The following is a 21123-nucleotide window of genomic DNA, read 5'->3' as shown; positions in this document are numbered from 1 at the left end:
TGGACCCTAATGGACCCTATTAGGGTCTATTGGAGTCTAATGGAGTCTATTAGAGTCTAAGGGAGTCTATTAGGGTCCATTAGACGCCAATAGACCCTAACAGACTCCATTAGACCCTATTAGATTCTAATGGAGTGTAATAGAGTCTATTAGGGTCCATTAGAGTCTAATAGGGTCTAATGGGGTCTAACAGAGTCTAATAGGGTCCATTAGAATCTAACAGAGTCTAATAGACTCTATTAGGGTCTATTAGACTCTATTAGATTCCAATAGACCCTATTAGACCCTAATAGACCCTAATAGTCTATTAGGGTCTAATGGAGTCCATTAGGGTCTATTAGGGTCCCTTAGGGTCTAATAGGGTCCATTAGAATCTGATACAGTCTATTAGGGTCTTTTAGGGTCTAATGGAGTCTAATAGCGTCTACTGGAAGCTAATAGAGTCTATTAGGGTCCATTAGAATCTAATAGGGTCTATTGGGATCGAATATTAGACCCTAATAGAACCTATTGGACTCTATTAGATTCTAATGGACCCTAACAGACCCTATTAGAACCTGTTAGACCCTAATAGTCTAATCGAGTCTAATAGGGTCTATTAGGTTCTAATAGAGTCTATTAGAGTCTATTGGAATCTATTAGAGTCCATTAGACCCTAATAGACCCTAATAGACTCTAATAGACCCTAATAGGGTCCATTAGGGTCTAATAGTGTCTAATAGAATCTATTAGGGTCTAACAGAGTCTATTAGGGTCCATTAGAATCTAATAGACTCTGTTAGACTCCATTAGACCCTAATAGACTCCGTTAGACACTATTAGACCCTAATAGACTCCGTTAGACACTATTAGACTATTACGGTCTAATAGGGTCTAATACGTTCTAATAGGGTCTAATAGACTCCAACAGACTCCAATAGACTCTATTAGAACCTAATAGACCCTATTAGACCCTAACAGACTCTATTAGACCCGATTAGACTATTAGGGTCTAATAGGTTCTAATACGTTCTAATAGGGTCCATTAGAATCTAATAGAGTCTAATAGGGTCTATTAGGGTCTAATATTCGATTCTAATAGACTCTATTAGGGTCTATTACATTCTAATGGACTCTAATAGACTCTGTTAGAGTCTAATAGACTCTGTTAGACCCTAATAGATTCCAATGGACACTATTGGACCCTAATGGACCCTATTAGGGTCCATTAGGGTCTAATGGGGTCTAACAGGGTCTATTAGATTCCAATAGACTGTATTAGACCCTAATAGACTCTATTAGGGTCTATTAGATTCTAATGGACTCTAATAGAGTCTATTAGAGTCTATTAGAGTCTACTGGAATCAAATATTAGACCCTAATAGAACCTATTAGACTCTGTTTGACTCCATTAGACCCTAATAGACTCTATTAGATTCTAATGGACCCTAACGGACCCTAACAGACGCTATTAGAACGTATTAGAACCTGTTAGACCCTAATAGTCTATTGGAGCATATTGGAGCGTATTGGTCTAATAGGGTCTAACGGAGTCTAATAGGGTCTAACGGAGTCTAATAGGGTCTAACGGACCCTAACGCAGTCTGTTACGGTCTCATAGATTCCAGTAGACCCTATTGGACCCTAATAGATTCTATCAGACACTATTAGACCCTAATGGACCCTATTAGGGTCTATTGGAGTCTAATGGAGTCTATTAGAGTCTAAGGGAGTCTATTAGGGTCCATTAGACGCCAATAGACCCTAACAGACTCCATTAGACCCTATTAGATTCTAATGGAGTGTAATAGAGTCTATTAGGGTCCATTAGAGTCTAATAGGGTCTAATGGGGTCTAACAGAGTCTAATAGGGTCCATTAGAATCTAACAGAGTCTAATAGACTCTATTAGGGTCTATTAGACTCTATTAGATTCCAATAGACCCTATTAGACCCTAATAGACCCTAATAGTCTATTAGGGTCTAATGGAGTCCATTAGGGTCTATTAGGGTCCCTTAGGGTCTAATAGGGTCCATTAGAATCTGATAGAGTCTATTAGGGTCTCTTAGGGTCTAATGGAGTCTAATAGCGTCTATTGGAAGCTAATAGAGTCTATTAGGGTCCATTAGAATCTAATAGGGTCTATTGGGATCGAATATTAGACCCTAATAGAACCTATTGGACTCTATTAGATTCTAATGGACCCTAACAGACCCTATTAGAACCTGTTAGACCCTAATAGTCTAATCGAGTCTAATAGGGTCTATTAGGTTCTAATAGAGTCTATTAGAGTCTATTGGAATCTATTAGAGTCCATTAGACCCTAATAGACACTATTAGACCCTAATAGACCCTAATAGACTCTAATAGACCCTAATAGGGTCCATTAGGGTCTAATAGTGTCTAAGAGAATCTATTAGGGTCTAACAGAGTCTATTAGGGTCCATTAGAATCTAATAGACTCTGTTAGACTCCATTAGACCCTAATAGACTCCGTTAGACACTATTAGACCCTAATAGACTCCGTTAGACACTATTAGACTATTACGGTCTAATAGGGTCTAATACGTTCTAATAGGGTCTAATAGACTCCAACAGACTCCAATAGACTCTATTAGAACCTAATAGACCCTATTAGACCCTAACAGACTCTATTAGACCCGATTAGACTATTAGGGTCTAATAGGTTCTAATACGTTCTAATAGGGTCCATTAGAATCTAATAGAGTCTAATAGGGTCTATTAGGGTCTAATATTCGATTCTAATAGACTCTATTAGGGTCTATTACATTCTAATGGACTCTAATAGACTCTGTTAGAGTCTAATAGACTCTGTTAGACCCTAATAGATTCCAATGGACACTATTGGACCCTAATGGACCCTATTAGGGTCTATTGGAGTCTAATGGAGTCTATTAGAGTCTAAGGGAGTCTATTAGGGTCCATTAGACGCCAATAGACCCTAACAGACTCCATTAGACCCTATTAGATTCTAATGGAGTGTAATAGAGTCTATTAGGGTCCATTAGAGTCTAATAGGGTCTAATGGGGTCTAACAGAGTCTAATAGGGTCCATTAGAATCTAACAGAGTCTAATAGACTCTATTAGGGTCTATTAGACTCTATTAGATTCCAATAGACCCTATTAGACCCTAATAGACCCTAATAGTCTATTAGGGTCTAATGGAGTCCATTAGGGTCTATTAGGGTCCCTTAGGGTCTAATAGGGTCCATTAGAATCTGATACAGTCTATTAGGGTCTTTTAGGGTCTAATGGAGTCTAATAGCGTCTACTGGAAGCTAATAGAGTCTATTAGGGTCCATTAGAATCTAATAGGGTCTATTGGGATCGAATATTAGACCCTAATAGAACCTATTGGACTCTATTAGATTCTAATGGACCCTAACAGACCCTATTAGAACCTGTTAGACCCTAATAGTCTAATCGAGTCTAATAGGGTCTATTAGGTTCTAATAGAGTCTATTAGAGTCTATTGGAATCTATTAGAGTCCATTAGACCCTAATAGACCCTAATAGACTCTAATAGACCCTAATAGGGTCCATTAGGGTCTAATAGTGTCTAATAGAATCTATTAGGGTCTAACAGAGTCTATTAGGGTCCATTAGAATCTAATAGACTCTGTTAGACTCCATTAGACCCTAATAGACTCCGTTAGACACTATTAGACCCTAATAGACTCCGTTAGACACTATTAGACTATTACGGTCTAATAGGGTCTAATACGTTCTAATAGGGTCTAATAGACTCCAACAGACTCCAATAGACTCTATTAGAACCTAATAGACCCTATTAGACCCTAACAGACTCTATTAGACCCGATTAGACTATTAGGGTCTAATAGGTTCTAATACGTTCTAATAGGGTCCATTAGAATCTAATAGAGTCTAATAGGGTCTATTAGGGTCTAATATTCGATTCTAATAGACTCTATTAGGGTCTATTACATTCTAATGGACTCTAATAGACTCTGTTAGAGTCTAATAGACTCTGTTAGACCCTAATAGATTCCAATGGACACTATTGGACCCTAATGGACCCTATTAGGGTCCATTAGGGTCTAATGGGGTCTAACAGGGTCTATTAGATTCCAATAGACTGTATTAGACCCTAATAGACTCTATTAGGGTCTATTAGATTCTAATGGACTCTAATAGAGTCTATTAGAGTCTATTAGAGTCTACTGGAATCAAATATTAGACCCTAATAGAACCTATTAGACTCTGTTTGACTCCATTAGACCCTAATAGACTCTATTAGATTCTAATGGACCCTAACGGACCCTAACAGACGCTATTAGAACGTATTAGAACCTGTTAGACCCTAATAGTCTATTGGAGCATATTGGAGCGTATTGGTCTAATAGGGTCTAACGGAGTCTAATAGGGTCTAACGGAGTCTAATAGGGTCTAACGGACCCTAACGCAGTCTGTTACGGTCTCATAGATTCCAGTAGACCCTATTGGACCCTATTGGACCCTAATAGATTCTATCAGACACTATTAGACCCTAATGGACCCTATTAGGGTCTATTGGAGTCTAATGGAGTCTATTAGAGTCTAAGGGAGTCTATTAGGGTCCATTAGACGCCAATAGACCCTAACAGACTCCATTAGACCCTATTAGATTCTAATGGAGTGTAATAGAGTCTATTAGGGTCCATTAGAGTCTAATAGGGTCTAATGGGGTCTAACAGAGTCTAATAGGGTCCATTAGAATCTAACAGAGTCTAATAGACTCTATTAGGGTCTATTAGACTCTATTAGATTCCAATAGACCCTATTAGACCCTAATAGACCCTAATAGTCTATTAGGGTCTAATGGAGTCCATTAGGGTCTATTAGGGTCCCTTAGGGTCTAATAGGGTCCATTAGAATCTGACAGAGTCTATTAGGGTCTTTTAGGGTCTAATGGAGTCTAATAGCGTCTATTGGAAGCTAATAGAGTCTATTAGGGTCCATTAGAATCTAATAGGGTCTATTGGGGTCTAATGGGGTCTAACAGAGTCTATTAGAATCAAATATTAGACCCTAATAGACCCTATTAGACTCTATTAGATTCTAATGGACCCTAATAGACTCTATTAGACACTATTAGACCCTAATAGACACTATTGGTCTCTATTAGATTCTAATGGACCCTATTAGAACCTATTAGACCCTAATCGTCTAATCGGGTCTATTAGGTTCTAATAGAGTCTATTGGAGTCTATTGGACCGTATTAGAATGTATTAGACCGTAATAGTCTAATAGAGTCTAACAGAGTCTATTAGATTCTAATGGAGTCTAATAGACTCTATTAGACCCTAATAGATTCCAGTGGACACTATTGGACCCTATTAGGGTCTATTAGACTCTAACAGAGTCTAATAGAGTCTAATAGTCTCTATTAGTGTCTATTAGGGGCTATTAGATTCTAATGGACCCTAATAGACGCTATTAGACTCCATTAGACCCTATTAGACTATTAGGGTCTGTTAGGGTCTAATGGGGTCTAACAAAGTCTGTTAGGGTCCATTAGAGTCTAATAGAATCTAACAGAGTCTAATAGACTCTATTAGGGTCTATTAGACTCTATTAGATTCCAATAGACCCTATTAGACCCTAATAGACCCTAATAGTCTATTAGGGTCTAATGGAGTCCATTAGGGTCTATTAGGGTCCCTTAGGGTCTAATAGGGTCCATTAGAATCTGATACAGTCTATTAGGGTCTTTTAGGGTCTAATGGAGTCTAATAGCGTCTACTGGAAGCTAATAGAGTCTATTAGGGTCCATTAGAATCTAATAGGGTCTATTGGGATCAAATATTAGACCCTAATAGAACCTACTGGACTCTATTAGATTCTAATGGACCCTAACAGACCCTATTAGAACCTGTTAGACCCTAATAGTCTAATCGAGTCTAATAGGGTCTATTAGGTTCTAATAGAGTCTATTAGAGTCTATTGGAATCTATTAGAGTCCATTAGACCCTAATAGACCCTAATAGACTCTAATAGACCCTAATAGGGTCCATTAGGGTCTAATAGTGTCTAATAGAATCTATTAGGGTCTAACAGAGTCTATTAGGGTCCATTAGAATCTAATAGACTCTGTTAGACTCCATTAGACCCTAATAGACTCCGTTAGACACTATTAGACCCTAATAGACTCCGTTAGACACTATTAGACTATTACGGTCTAATAGGGTCTAATACGTTCTAATAGGGTCTAATAGACTCCAACAGACTCCAATAGACTCTATTAGAACCTAATAGACCCTATTAGACCCTAACAGACTCTATTAGACCCGATTAGACTATTAGGGTCTAATAGGTTCTAATACGTTCTAATAGGGTCCATTAGAATCTAATAGAGTCTAATAGGGTCTATTAGGGTCTAATATTCGATTGTAATAGACTCTATTAGGGTCTATTACATTCTAATGGACTCTAATAGACTCTGTTAGAGTCTAATAGACTCTGTTAGACCCTAATAGATTCCAATGGACACTATTGGACCCTAATGGACCCTATTAGGGTCCATTAGGGTCTAATGGGGTCTAACAGGGTCTATTAGATTCCAATAGACTGTATTAGACCCTAATAGACTCTATTAGGGTCTATTAGATTCTAATGGACTCTAATAGAGTCTATTAGAGTCTATTAGAGTCTACTGGAATCAAATATTAGACCCTAATAGAACCTATTAGACTCTGTTTGACTCCATTAGACCCTAATAGACTCTATTAGATTCTAATGGACCCTAACGGACCCTAACAGACGCTATTAGAACGTATTAGAACCTGTTAGACCCTAATAGTCTATTGGAGCATATTGGAGCGTATTGGTCTAATAGTGTCTAACGGAGTCTAATAGTGTCTAACGGAGTCTAATAGGGTCTAACGGAGTCTAATAGGGTCTAACGGAGTCTAACGCAGTCTGTTACGGTCTCATAGATTCCAGTAGACCCTATTGGACCCTAATAGATTCTATCAGACACTATTAGACCCTAATGGACCCTATTAGGGTCTATTGGCGTCTAATGGAGTCTATTAGAGTCTAAGGGAGTCTATTAGGGTCCATTAGACGCCAATAGACCCTAACAGACTCCATTAGACCCTATTAGATTCTAATGGAGTGTAATAGAGTCTATTAGGGTCCATTAGAGTCTAATAGGGTCTAATGGGGTCTAACAGAGTCTAATAGGGTCCATTAGAATCTAACAGAGTCTAATAGACTCTATTAGGGTCTATTAGACTCTATTAGATTCCAATAGACCCTATTAGACCCTAATAGACCCTAATAGTCTATTAGGGTCTAATGGAGTCCATTAGGGTCTATTAGGGTCCCTTAGGGTCTAATAGGGTCCATTAGAATCTGATACAGTCTATTAGGGTCTTTTAGGGTCTAATGGAGTCTAATAGCGTCTACTGGAAGCTAATAGAGTCTATTAGGGTCCATTAGAATCTAATAGGGTCTATTGGGATCGAATATTAGACCCTAATAGAACCTATTGGACTCTATTAGATTCTAATGGACCCTAACAGACCCTATTAGAACCTGTTAGACCCTAATAGTCTAATCGAGTCTAATAGGGTCTATTAGGGTCTAATAGAGTCTATTAGAGTCTATTGGAATCTATTAGAGTCCATTAGACCCTAATAGACACTATTAGACCCTAATAGACCCTAATAGACTCTAATAGACCCTAATAGGGTCCATTAGGGTCTAATAGTGTCTAATAGAATCTATTAGGGTCTAACAGAGTCTATTAGGGTCCATTAGAATCTAATAGACTCTGTTAGACTCCATTAGACCCTAATAGACTCCGTTAGACACTATTAGACCCTAATAGACTCCATTAGACACTATTAGACTATTACGGTCTAATAGGGTCTAATACGTTCTAATAGGGTCTAATAGACTCCAACAGACTCCAATAGACTCTATTAGAACCTAATAGACCCTATTAGACCCTAACAGACTCTATTAGACCCGATTAGACTATTAGGGTCTAATAGGTTCTAATATGTTCTAATAGGGTCCATTAGAATCTAATAGAGTCTAATAGGGTCTATTAGGGTCTAATATTCGATTCTAATAGACTCTATTAGGGTCTATTACATTCTAATGGACTCTAATAGACTCTGTTAGAGTCTAATAGACTCTGTTAGACCCTAATAGATTCCAATGGACACTATTGGACCCTAATGGACCCTATTAGGGTCTATTGGAGTCTAATGGAGTCTATTAGAGTCTAAGGGAGTCTATTAGGGTCCATTAGACGCCAATAGACCCTAACAGACTCCATTAGACCCTATTAGATTCTAATGGAGTGTAATAGAGTCTATTAGGGTCCATTAGAGTCTAATAGGGTCTAATGGGGTCTAACAGAGTCTAATAGGGTCCATTAGAATCTAACAGAGTCTAATAGACTCTATTAGGGTCTATTAGACTCTATTAGATTCCAATAGACCCTATTAGACCCTAATAGACCCTAATAGTCTATTAGGGTCTAATGGAGTCCATTAGGGTCTATTAGGGTCCCTTAGGGTCTAATAGGGTCCATTAGAATCTGATAGAGTCTATTAGGGTCTTTTAGGGTCTAATGGAGTCTAATAGCGTCTACTGGAAGCTAATAGAGTCTATTAGGGTCCATTAGAATCTAATAGGGTCTATTGGGATCGAATATTAGACCCTAATAGAACCTATTGGACTCTATTAGATTCTAATGGACCCTAACAGACCCTATTAGAACCTGTTAGACCCTAATAGTCTAATCGAGTCTAATAGGGTCTATTAGGTTCTAATAGAGTCTATTAGAGTCTATTGGAATCTATTAGAGTCCATTAGACTCTAATAGACCCTAATAGGGTCCATTAGGGTCTAATAGTGTCTAATAGAATCTATTAGGGTCTAACGGAGTCTATTAGGGTCCATTAGAATCTAATAGACTCTGTTAGACTCCATTAGACCCTAATAGACTCCGTTAGACACTATTAGACCCTAATAGACTCCGTTAGACACTATTAGACTATTACGGTCTAATAGGGTCTAATACGTTCTAATAGGGTCTAATAGACTCCAACAGACTCCAATAGACTCTATTAGAACCTAATAGACCCTATTAGACCCTAACAGACTCTATTAGACCCGATTAGACTATTAGGGTCTAATAGGTTCTAATACGTTCTAATAGGGTCCATTAGAATCTAATAGAGTCTAATAGGGTCTATTAGGGTCTAATATTCGATTCTAATAGACTCTATTAGGGTCTATTACATTCTAATGGACTCTAATAGACTCTGTTAGAGTCTAATAGACTCTGTTAGACCCTAATAGATTCCAATGGACACTATTGGACCCTAATGGACCCTATTAGGGTCCATTAGGGTCTAATGGGGTCTAACAGGGTCTATTAGATTCCAATAGACTGTATTAGACCCTAATAGACTCTATTAGGGTCTATTAGATTCTAATGGACTCTAATAGAGTCTATTAGAGTCTATTAGAGTCTACTGGAATCAAATATTAGACCCTAATAGAACCTATTAGACTCTGTTTGACTCCATTAGACCCTAATAGACTCTATTAGATTCTAATGGACCCTAACGGACCCTAACAGACGCTATTAGAACGTATTAGAACCTGTTAGACCCTAATAGTCTATTGGAGCATATTGGAGCGTATTGGTCTAATAGGGTCTAACGGAGTCTAATAGGGTCTAACGGAGTCTAATAGGGTCTAACGGACCCTAACGCAGTCTGTTACGGTCTCATAGATTCCAGTAGACCCTATTGGACCCTATTGGACCCTAATAGATTCTATCAGACACTATTAGACCCTAATGGACCCTATTAGGGTCTATTGGAGTCTAATGGAGTCTATTAGAGTCTAAGGGAGTCTATTAGGGTCCATTAGACGCCAATAGACCCTAACAGACTCCATTAGACCCTATTAGATTCTAATGGAGTGTAATAGAGTCTATTAGGGTCCATTAGAGTCTAATAGGGTCTAATGGGGTCTAACAGAGTCTAATAGGGTCCATTAGAATCTAACAGAGTCTAATAGACTCTATTAGGGTCTATTAGACTCTATTAGATTCCAATAGACCCTATTAGACCCTAATAGACCCTAATAGTCTATTAGGGTCTAATGGAGTCCATTAGGGTCTATTAGGGTCCCTTAGGGTCTAATAGGGTCCATTAGAATCTGACAGAGTCTATTAGGGTCTTTTAGGGTCTAATGGAGTCTAATAGCGTCTATTGGAAGCTAATAGAGTCTATTAGGGTCCATTAGAATCTAATAGGGTCTATTGGGGTCTAATGGGGTCTAACAGAGTCTATTAGAATCAAATATTAGACCCTAATAGACCCTATTAGACTCTATTAGATTCTAATGGACCCTAATAGACTCTATTAGACACTATTAGACCCTAATAGACACTATTGGTCTCTATTAGATTCTAATGGACCCTATTAGAACCTATTAGACCCTAATCGTCTAATCGGGTCTATTAGGTTCTAATAGAGTCTATTGGAGTCTATTGGACCGTATTAGAATGTATTAGACCGTAATAGTCTAATAGAGTCTAACAGAGTCTATTAGATTCTAATGGAGTCTAATAGACTCTATTAGACCCTAATAGATTCCAGTGGACACTATTGGACCCTATTAGGGTCTATTAGACTCTAACAGAGTCTAATAGAGTCTAATAGTCTCTATTAGTGTCTATTAGGGGCTATTAGATTCTAATGGACCCTAATAGACGCTATTAGACTCCATTAGACCCTATTAGACTATTAGGGTCTGTTAGGGTCTAATGGGGTCTAACAAAGTCTGTTAGGGTCCATTAGAGTCTAATAGAATCTAACAGAGTCTAATAGACTCTATTAGGGTCTATTAGACTCTATTAGATTCCAATAGACCCTATTAGACCCTAATAGACCCTAATAGTCTATTAGGGTCTAATGGAGTCCATTAGGGTCTATTAGGGTCCCTTAGGGTCTAATAGGGTCCATTAGAATCTGATACAGTCTATTAGGGTCTTTTAGGGTCTAATGGAGTCTAATAGCGTCTACTGGAAGCTAATAGAGTCTATTAGGGTCCATTAGAATCTAATAGGGTCTATTGGGATCAAATATTAGACCCTAATAGAACCTACTGGACTCTATTAGATTCTAATGGACCCTAACAGACCCTATTAGAACCTGTTAGACCCTAATAGTCTAATCGAGTCTAATAGGGTCTATTAGGTTCTAATAGAGTCTATTAGAGTCTATTGGAATCTATTAGAGTCCATTAGACCCTAATAGACACTATTAGACCCTAATAGACTCTAATAGACTCTAATAGACCCTAATAGGGTCGATTAGGGTCTAATAGTGTCTAATAGAATCTATTAGGGTCTAACAGAGTCTATTAGGGTCCATTAGAATCTAATAGACTCTGTTAGACTCCATTAGACCCTAATAGACTCCATTAGACACTATTAGACCCTAATAGACTCCGTTAGACACTATTAGACTATTACGGTCTAATAGGGTCTAATACGTTCTAATAGGGTCTAATAGACTCCAACAGACTCCAATAGACTCTATTAGAACCTAATAGACCCTATTAGACCCTAACAGACTCTATTAGACCCGATTAGACTATTAGGGTCTAATAGGTTCTAATACGTTCTAATAGGGTCCATTAGAATCTAATAGAGTCTAATAGGGTCTATTAGGGTCTAATATTCGATTCTAATAGACTCTATTAGGGTCTATTACATTCTAATGGACTCTAATAGAGTCTATTAGAGTCTATTAGAGTCTACTGGAATCAAATATTAGACCCTAATAGAACCTATTAGACTCTGTTTGACTCCATTAGACCCTAATAGACTCTATTAGATTCTAATGGACCCTAACGGACCCTAACAGACGCTATTAGAACGTATTAGAACCTGTTAGACCCTAATAGTCTATTGGAGCATATTGGAGCGTATTGGTCTAATAGTGTCTAACGGAGTCTAATAGTGTCTAACGGAGTCTAATAGGGTCTAACGGAGTCTAATAGGGTCTAACGGAGTCTAATAGGGTCTAACGGACCCTAACGCAGTCTGTTACGGTCTCATAGATTCCAGTAGACCCTATTGGACCCTAATAGATTCTATCAGACACTATTAGACCCTAATGGACCCTATTAGGGTCTATTGGAGTCTAATGGAGTCTATTAGAGTCTAAGGGAGTCTATTAGGGTCCATTAGACGCCAATAGACCCTAACAGACTCCATTAGACCCTATTAGATTCTAATGGAGTGTAATAGAGTCTATTAGGGTCCATTAGAGTCTAATAGGGTCTAATGGGGTCTAACAGAGTCTAATAGGGTCCATTAGAATCTAACAGAGTCTAATAGACTCTATTAGGGTCTATTAGACTCTATTAGATTCCAATAGACCCTATTAGACCCTAATAGACCCTAATAGTCTATTAGGGTCTAATGGAGTCCATTAGGGTCTATTAGGGTCCCTTAGGGTCTAATAGGGTCCATTAGAATCTGATAGAGTCTATTAGGGTCTTTTAGGGTCTAATGGAGTCTAATAGCGTCTATTGGAAGCTAATAGAGTCTATTAGGGTCCATTAGAATCTAATAGGGTCTATTGGGATCGAATATTAGACCCTAATAGAACCTATTGGACTCTATTAGATTCTAATGGACCCTAACAGACCCTATTAGAACCTGTTAGACCCTAATAGTCTAATCGAGTCTAATAGGGTCTATTAGGTTCTAATAGAGTCTATTAGAGTCTATTGGAATCTATTAGAGTCCATTAGACCCTAATAGACACTATTAGACCCTAATAGACTCTAATAGACTCTAATAGACCCTAATAGGGTCCATTAGGGTCTAATAGTGTCTAATAGAATCTATTAGGGTCTAACAGAGTCTATTAGGGTCCATTAGAATCTAATAGACTCTGTTAGACTCCATTAGACCCTAATAGACTCCGTTAGACACTATTAGACCCTAATAGACTCCATTAGACACTATTAGACTATTACGGTCTAATAGGGTCTAATACGTTCTAATAGGGTCTAATAGACTCCAACAGACTCCAATAGACTCTATTAGAACCTAATAGACCCTATTAGACCCTAACAGACTCTATTAGACCCGATTAGACTATTAGGGTCTAATAGGTTCTAATACGTTCTAATAGGGTCCATTAGAATCTAATAGAGTCTAATAGGGTCTATTAGGGTCTAATATTCGATTCTAATAGACTCTATTAGGGTCTATTACATTCTAATGGACTCTAATAGACTCTGTTAGAGTCTAATAGACTCTGTTAGACCCTAATAGATTCCAATGGACACTATTGGACCCTAATGGACCCTATTAGGGTCCATTAGGGTCTAATGGGGTCTAACAGGGTCTATTAGATTCCAATAGACTGTATTAGACCCTAATAGACTCTATTAGGGTCTATTAGATTCTAATGGACTCTAATAGAGTCTATTAGAGTCTATTAGAGTCTACTGGAATCAAATATTAGACCCTAATAGAACCTATTAGACTCTGTTTGACTCCATTAGACCCTAATAGACTCTATTAGAGTCTAATGGACCCTAACGGACCCTAACAGACGCTATTAGAACGTATTAGAACCTGTTAGACCCTAATAGTCTATTGGAGCGTATTGGAGCGTATTGGTCTAATAGTGTCTAACGGAGTCTGTTAGGGTCTAACGGACCCTAACGCAGTCTGTTACGGTCTAATAGATTCCAGTAGACCCTATTGGACCCTAATAGATTCTATCAGACACTATTAGACCCTAATGGACCCTATTAGGGTCTATTGGAGTCTAATGGAGTCTATTAGAGTCTAAGGGAGTCTATTAGGGTCCATTAGACGCCAATAGACCCTAACAGACTCCATTAGACCCTATTAGATTCTAATGGAGTGTAATAGAGTCTATTAGGGTCCATTAGAGTCTAATAGGGTCTAATGGGGTCTAACAGAGTCTAATAGGCTCCATTAGAATCTAACAGAGTCTAATAGACTCTATTAGGGTCTATTAGACTCTATTAGACTCCAATAGACCCTATTAGACCCTAATAGACCCTAATAGTCTATTAGGGTCTAATGGAGTCCATTAGGGTCTATTAGGGTCCCTTAGGGTCTAATAGGGTCCATTAGAATCTGATAGAGTCTATTAGGGTCTTTTAGGGTCTAATGGAGTCTAATAGCGTCTACTGGAAGCTAATAGAGTCTATTAGGGTCCATTAGAATCTAATAGGGTCTATTGGGGTCTAATGGGGTCTAACAGAGTCTATTAGAATCAAATATTAGACCCTAATAGACCCTATTAGACTCTATTAGATTCTAATGGACCCTAATAGACTCTATTAGACACTATTAGACCCTAATAGACACTATTGGTCTCTATTAGATTCTAATGGACCCTATTAGAACCTATTAGACCCTAATCGTCTAATCGGGTCTATTAGGTTCTAATAGAGTCTATTGGAGTCTATTAGGTTCTAATAGATTCCAATAGACTCTAATAGATTCCAATAGATTCTAATAGACTCTATTAGAACCTAATAGACCCTATTAGACTCGATTAGACGATTAGGGTCTAACAGGTTCTAATACGTTCTAATAGGGTCTGTGAGGGTCCATTAGGGTCCATTAGAATCTAATAGAGTCTATTAGGGTCTAATGGAGTCAAACAGAGTCTAATAGGTTCTATTAGGGTCTAATATTCGATTCCAATAGACTCTAATAGACTCTATTAGAGTCCATTAGAATCTAATAGACCCTAATAGAGTCTAATAGAGTCTATTAGGGTCTAATACAGTCTATTGGAATCTAATAGACCCTGTTAGACCCCATTAGACCCCAATAGACCCTAATAGGGTCCAATAGGGTCCATTAGGGTCCAATAGTGTCCAATAGTGTCCATTGGAATCTATTAGGGTCTAACAGAGTCTATTAGACTCTAACAGAGTCTATTAGGGTCCATTAGAATCTAATAGACTCTGTTAGACTCTATTAGACCCTAATAGACTCTAATAGACTCTATTAGACTATTACGTTCAAATAGGGTCTATTAGGGTCTAATAGAGTCTAACGGAGTCTATTAGGTTCTATTAGGGTCCAATAGACTCCAATAGACTCCAATATGTTCTAATAGAGTCTAATAGACCCTATTAGACTATTACGGTCCAACGGACTCCAACGGACTCCAACGGACTCCAACGGACTCCAACGGACTCCAACGGACTCCAACGGACTCCAACGGACTCCAACGGACTCCAATAGACTATTAGGGTCTAATAGGTTCTAATACGTTCTAATAGGTTCCATTAGAATCTAATAGAGACCAATAGTGTCTATTAGGGTCTAATAGTGTCTAATAGAGTCTATTAGGGTCCATTAGAATCTAATAGAGTCTAATGGAGTCTATTAGGGTCTAATGGAGTCAAACAGAGTCTAATAGGTTCTATTAGGGTCTAATATTTGATTCTAATAGACTCTATTAGACTCTATTAGGGTCTATTACATTCTAATGGACTCTAATAGAGTCTGTTAGACCCCAATAGACCCTATTAGACCCTAATGGACTCCATCAGACCCTAATGGACTATTAGGGTCTATTAGGGTCTAATAGGGTCTATTGGAATCTAATGGAGTCTAATAGAGTCTAATAGACCCTAATAGAGTCTATTAGACTCTGTTAGATTCTAATGGACCCTATTAGACTCTGTTAGACTCCATTAGACTGTATAAGACCCTATTAGACCCTAATGGACTCTAATAGACTCTGTTAGACCCTAATGGACTCTAATAGACTCTGTTAGGGTCTACTGGGGTCTAATGGAGTCTGTTAGGGTCTATTGGGGTCCATTAGAATCTAATGGAGTCAAACAGAGTCTAATAGGTTCTATTAGGGTCTAATATTCGACTCCAACAGACTCCAACAGACTCCAACAGACTCCAACAGACTCCGTTAGACTCCGTTAGACCCTGTTAGACTATTACGTTCTATTAGGGTCCAACAGACTCCAACAGACTCCGTTAGACCCTGTTAGACTATTACGTTCTATTAGGGTCCAACAGACCCTATTAGAACCCAACAGACCCCGTTAGACCCTGTTAGACTATTACGTTCTATTAGAACCCAACAGACCCTATTAGAACCCAACAGACCCTATTAGAACCCAACAGACCCTATTAGACTATTACGGTCCAATAGACTCCAATAGACTCCAATAGACTCCAATAGACTCCAATAGACTCCAATAGACTCCAATAGACTCCAATAGACTCCAATAGACTCCAATAGACTCCAATAGACTATTAGGGTCTAATAGGTTCTAATACTTTCTAATAGGGTCTGTTAGGGTCCAATAGACCCTAATAGACCCTAATAGACCCTAATAGACCCTAATAGACCCTAATAGACCCTAATAGTCCATTAGGGTCTAATGGGGTCCATTAGGGTCTAATGGAGTCAAACAGGGTCTAATGGAGTCAAACAGGGTCTAATAGGGTCTAATATTCGATTCCAATAGATTCCAATAGACTCTATTAGAGTCTATTAGATTCCAATAGACTATATTAGACCCTAATAGACTCTATTAGACTCTATTAGGGTCTATTAGATTCTAATGGACTCTAACAGACCCCATTGGACCCCATTGGACTCCATTGGACCCTAATAGACTATTAGGGTCTATTAGGGTCTAATAGGGTCTACTGAAATCTAATAGAGTCTAATAGACTCTGTTAGACTCCATTAGACTGTATAAGACCCTAACAGGCACTAACAGGCCCTAACAGGGCCCTAATATTAGATTCCAATAGACTCTATTAGATTCTATTGGACCCTATTGGGGTCTAATGGGGTCTAATATTAGATTCCAATAGACCCTAATAGACCCTAATAGACCCTAATAGACCCTAATAGACCCTAATAGACCCTAATAGACCCTAACAGACCCTAATAGACCCTAATAGACCCTAATAGACCCTAATATTAGACTCTATTAGACTCTGTGAGATTGTATTAGACTCTAATACACTCTATTAGGAGTCTAACAGAGTGCATTAGAGTCTAATAGAGTCTAACAGGGTCTATTGGACTCTTCTAGTAGACTCTTCTGTTAGAATCTACCGGATGCTACCAGACCCTGTCAAAATCATCTACTAGACGCTACCGGACCCTGTCAAAATCATCTACTAGACGCTACCAGACCCTGTCAAAATCATCTACTAGACGCTACCAGACCCTGTCAAAATCATCTACTAGACACTACTCAACGCTACCAGACACTCTCAAAGTCTTATAGACGCTACCAGAGGCTACCAGACCCTGTCAAAATCTACTAGACGCTACTCGACGCTACCAGACTCTGTCAAAGTCTACCAGACACTACCAGACTCTGTCAAAGTCTACCAGACGCCGTCAAAAGCTAATAGACTCTACTAGACTCCTAGTCCAGTCCATCCTAGTCCAGTCCATCCTAGTCCAGTCCATCCTAGTCCAGTCCATCCTAGTCCAGTCCATCCTACTTCACCTTATTCTATTCATATCCTACCCTATTGTCATGGTTTAACCCCAGCCAGCAACTAAGCACCACACAGCTGCTCACTCACTCCCCCCGCCCCCCAGTGGGATGGGGGAGAGAATCTGGAAAAAGAAGTAAAACTCATGGGTTAAGAACGGTTTAATACAACAAAAAAGAAGAAAACTTAATAATGACAATAGTAATAAAATGACAACAGTAGTAATAAAAGGATTGAAATGTACAAATGATGCGCAGGGCAATTGCTCACCACCCCCTGACCGACACCCAGCTAGTCCCCGAGTGGCGATTCCCTGCCCCCACTCCCCAGTTCCTAAACTAGATGGGACATCACATGGTATGGAATACACTGTTGGCCAGTTTGGGTCAGGTGCCCTGGCTGTGTCCTGTGCCAACTTCTTGTGCCCCTCCAGCTTTCTTGCTGGCTGGGCATGAGAAGCTGAAAAATCCTTGACTTTAGTCTAAACATTACTTAGCAACAACTGAAAACATCAGTGTTATCAACGTTCTTCACATACTGAACTCAAAACATAGCACTGTACCAGCTAACTCTATCCCAGCTGTAACCAGGACACCTATCCTATTCTATTCCATTCTTTTCTTTTCCATTCCATAATATTCTATTACATTCCATTCCATCCATTCTATTGTATCCTATCCTATTGCATTCTTTTCCATTCTATTCTACTCAATCCTAACCTATCCTATTCTATTCTATCCTATTCCATACTTCTCTTTGCTTCTCTTATGCTTACACTGTTTCCTCTTACCAGAGCTTCAAGCTCACTTTGAGCCCACATCAGAAACTGAAGGTGGGGACAAGGACGGTGATGAAGTGGAGGACAGTTTCCAGCCCGCTGAACAAAACAGGGCCGAGGATCCTGCTGTCCCATCAGGCATCAGCGCCCTTAGTTCTGTGGTGTCACATGAGGCTCAGCAGCAGCTTAGCCTGGAGTTGGGCAGACTTAAACAAGAGACCTTAAGGTAACCCTCCTATAATGACTGTGGATTTGTTTTCAGGCAGTCTTTGAAAAGCTCTCAGACGTTACTTTCTACAAGGACATGTACATACATAACATGAATATTGCTCACCCACTGTGATCGATTGCCTCGTGATAAAGAGACCTCCCAGGAACATAAATGGATTCAGAATACACTGGCAGCACCGGTATGACAACTCAACAGCCTTTCAGCAGAACCTTTGTTTCTGTGTAATGAATTTTTTAATTGCAGAATGTCATGTTGCATTTCTACTTTAGGCTTGTGCAACTGTGCCCCTTTCCTTCCTACTTCCTTGACTCCTTGGATGCCACCTGACCCAGTGGCAGCACCCTCAAAGCTGTTCCTGCAAGTAAAGACCAGAGCAGCTCTGTCCTGGCCCACAGGACAGGCTGCCCACTAATTAGCACAAGCAGAGCTCAGCAGAGCCCCTCTCCTGTTTCTCATGGGTTACATTTGTAGGCTGCTGCCAGTGTGTTAACATCAGAAGGTCCCATTCTTTATGGATGTGATGTAAATCTGTCATCATTAAAGTGCCTGGTAAAACATCAGTGTTCTACTGTTCAGCAGTAAATTACAGGATAAAGGCAGCAACTCTGCCCAGGGAGGCTGCAAAACAGTAACAGAATTTACAAGCTATTTACTAAATTCTGCAAAGATGAAAACCTTAAAGTGCCACCACTAAGCTGAGTCTTAGACAACCAAAATGAAGTCTGTAAACCATAAAACATGTTACTTACTTAAGACAGCATCTCTCAAGTGTCTCTGTCCTTTGGTAGTCATTAAAAATGGTAAGTCTTTTTTTCAGCTAGACTCAGTATGGTTATTTTTGATCTCTCTCATACACCAACAGGCTTTTGGAAAACCTCATTCAGAAGGAGAAAGAGTATCAGACCCTCTTATGGCAATCTTTGGAGCAAAAAACTCAGGAATTACACTTGCTTCGATTAAAACTTAAACCCAAAGGTATGATGAGATACTGCATACTTTGACAGTTACACACAAATATATTGGATTGTGTGTTTGTTTAAAGGATAAAAGACTGTCTATTTTAAGCTTCAGTAGTCTGGAAACCACCACTTTTGCCCTAGTTTTGAGGTGTAGTAACCTATATGTTTGTTTTCTGTTAAAGATTCCCAATGGTCTGCAGCAACTTTTAGAGAGAATGTAGACCCTGAGCTCATGAACTGGCTCAAACAACAAGGAGCAGACTTGGATGCCATTAAGAGGGTAAAAAAACCCACAAAAACAAAACACCTAAAACAAACAAAAAATTACTTTTTAAGTCACTGTAGTCATAATTAGCAGTGTGGTTTCAAAGAAGGAATATTAATTTAGGAATAAATTTGCCTTTTAGTTTGCTGAAGAAGATTATACACTAAGTGCTGTCCTTAATGACATCACTAAAGATGATTTGCGGTATCTTCAACTGCGGTAAGGAAATACTTATTAGTTCATTGTTAAGAGCTTAAAGTCATTTGTAAAAATACTCTTTTAGAAGTTCGGTTATTCAAATAGGTCAGTGATAGTTCAGTGGCAACTGCTGTGTATTTCTGCTCTGATTTTCTGTTATTTTTCACATCTTAACTGCTGCAGCTTAACAACTATACCTAGGGTGCTTCAAGCCATCAAGTTTTGGCATTTATCAAGGTTGGGAGCCATTTCTGCACCCTTCAGGATGATGTAATCATATGGAAAATAGGCATAAAGAATTTACTTACTTATTTTTCCTACCCATCAATTTAAGTCCTTTCTTCATCATTCTGTTAACCCCTGGCTGATGTGGAAGTTGTTTTAGCTATAACCTTAAAGAAGTGGTATAGTGTTTTCTACATACTGTTGTAACTGGTATGCCCTTGGGATTTCTAGGTTTTACTTCTTGCTCACTTCAGAGTAATGGAGATGAGGGAGTTTTCCCTAACTGTTCTCTATTCTTCTCCATCCAGGGGTGGTCTTGCCTGCAGAATTTGGAATGCAATATTAAACCACCGACAAACATCTGGCAAGACCTCAGTGCAGAAGGTTAATGCTTCAGCAGAATGTGAAACGGGAATAAACAAATGAAAGATACATTCCTAACACTTAAATTATTAGCTGTATATATGTATGTACAGTGGCCTTGCAGGTTTTGCACAATTATATAGGTTGTTTGACCATCAGTGTAATACACAGTGAATAGTAACAGCTTTTAAGTTAGTGTCAATGCACTTAAATTATTACAACAGAGTAAGGCAGAAGGCAAACGCCTATCAATGTAATACACAGCATTAGTGAGAAAAAACCTCTTCTGCAAAACAGGTACCCACACCTGGATTAGCTTTAGCATTGTGAAAGCTATGATGACCTTAAAACATGTCATATTTCTGCTGGCTGATGGTTTGAGCAGAGAGGGGATATGCTAGAGCATATGTCACCTCTTCAAAGATGAATGTACATAACTTTTTGTATTAAAGCTACTCTCACTGAACTACTAAAAAAGGCCTGGTGTGACATTTTCATTTAGTAACTTTTCTGCAGCAAAACCATAGCATCTAAATCGCTTTTTTGGTGGGTTTTGGGG

General features: G+C 38.8%; 1 protein-coding gene across 6 annotated transcripts in view; it reads left to right on the top strand.

Moving 5' to 3' along the window:
* MAP3K15 (mitogen-activated protein kinase kinase kinase 15) overlaps positions 1-21123 on the top strand; it is a 121557-nt gene that overhangs the window by 86233 nt on the left and 14201 nt on the right. For 4 of the 6 annotated variants that reach the window (XM_069784784.1, XM_069784787.1, XM_069784786.1 and 1 more), the window contains 5 exons: positions 18338-18548; positions 19417-19529; positions 19696-19793; positions 19921-19997; positions 20510-20586. In XM_069784784.1, coding sequence (XP_069640885.1) covers positions 18338-18548; positions 19417-19529; positions 19696-19793; positions 19921-19997; positions 20510-20586 — 576 coding nt within the window. Of the gene's footprint in view, positions 1-18337; positions 18549-18584; positions 18733-19416; positions 19530-19695; positions 19794-19920; positions 19998-20509; positions 21042-21123 lie in introns of those variants that run through there. The other 2 variants (XM_069784785.1, XR_011324924.1) reach the window with 2 other exon arrangements.

This window comes from Haliaeetus albicilla, chromosome 6, assembly GCF_947461875.1.
Source record: "Haliaeetus albicilla chromosome 6, bHalAlb1.1, whole genome shotgun sequence".
NCBI lineage: Eukaryota > Metazoa > Chordata > Aves > Accipitriformes > Accipitridae > Haliaeetus > Haliaeetus albicilla.
This window is presented reverse-complemented; position numbering and strand designations above follow the sequence as displayed.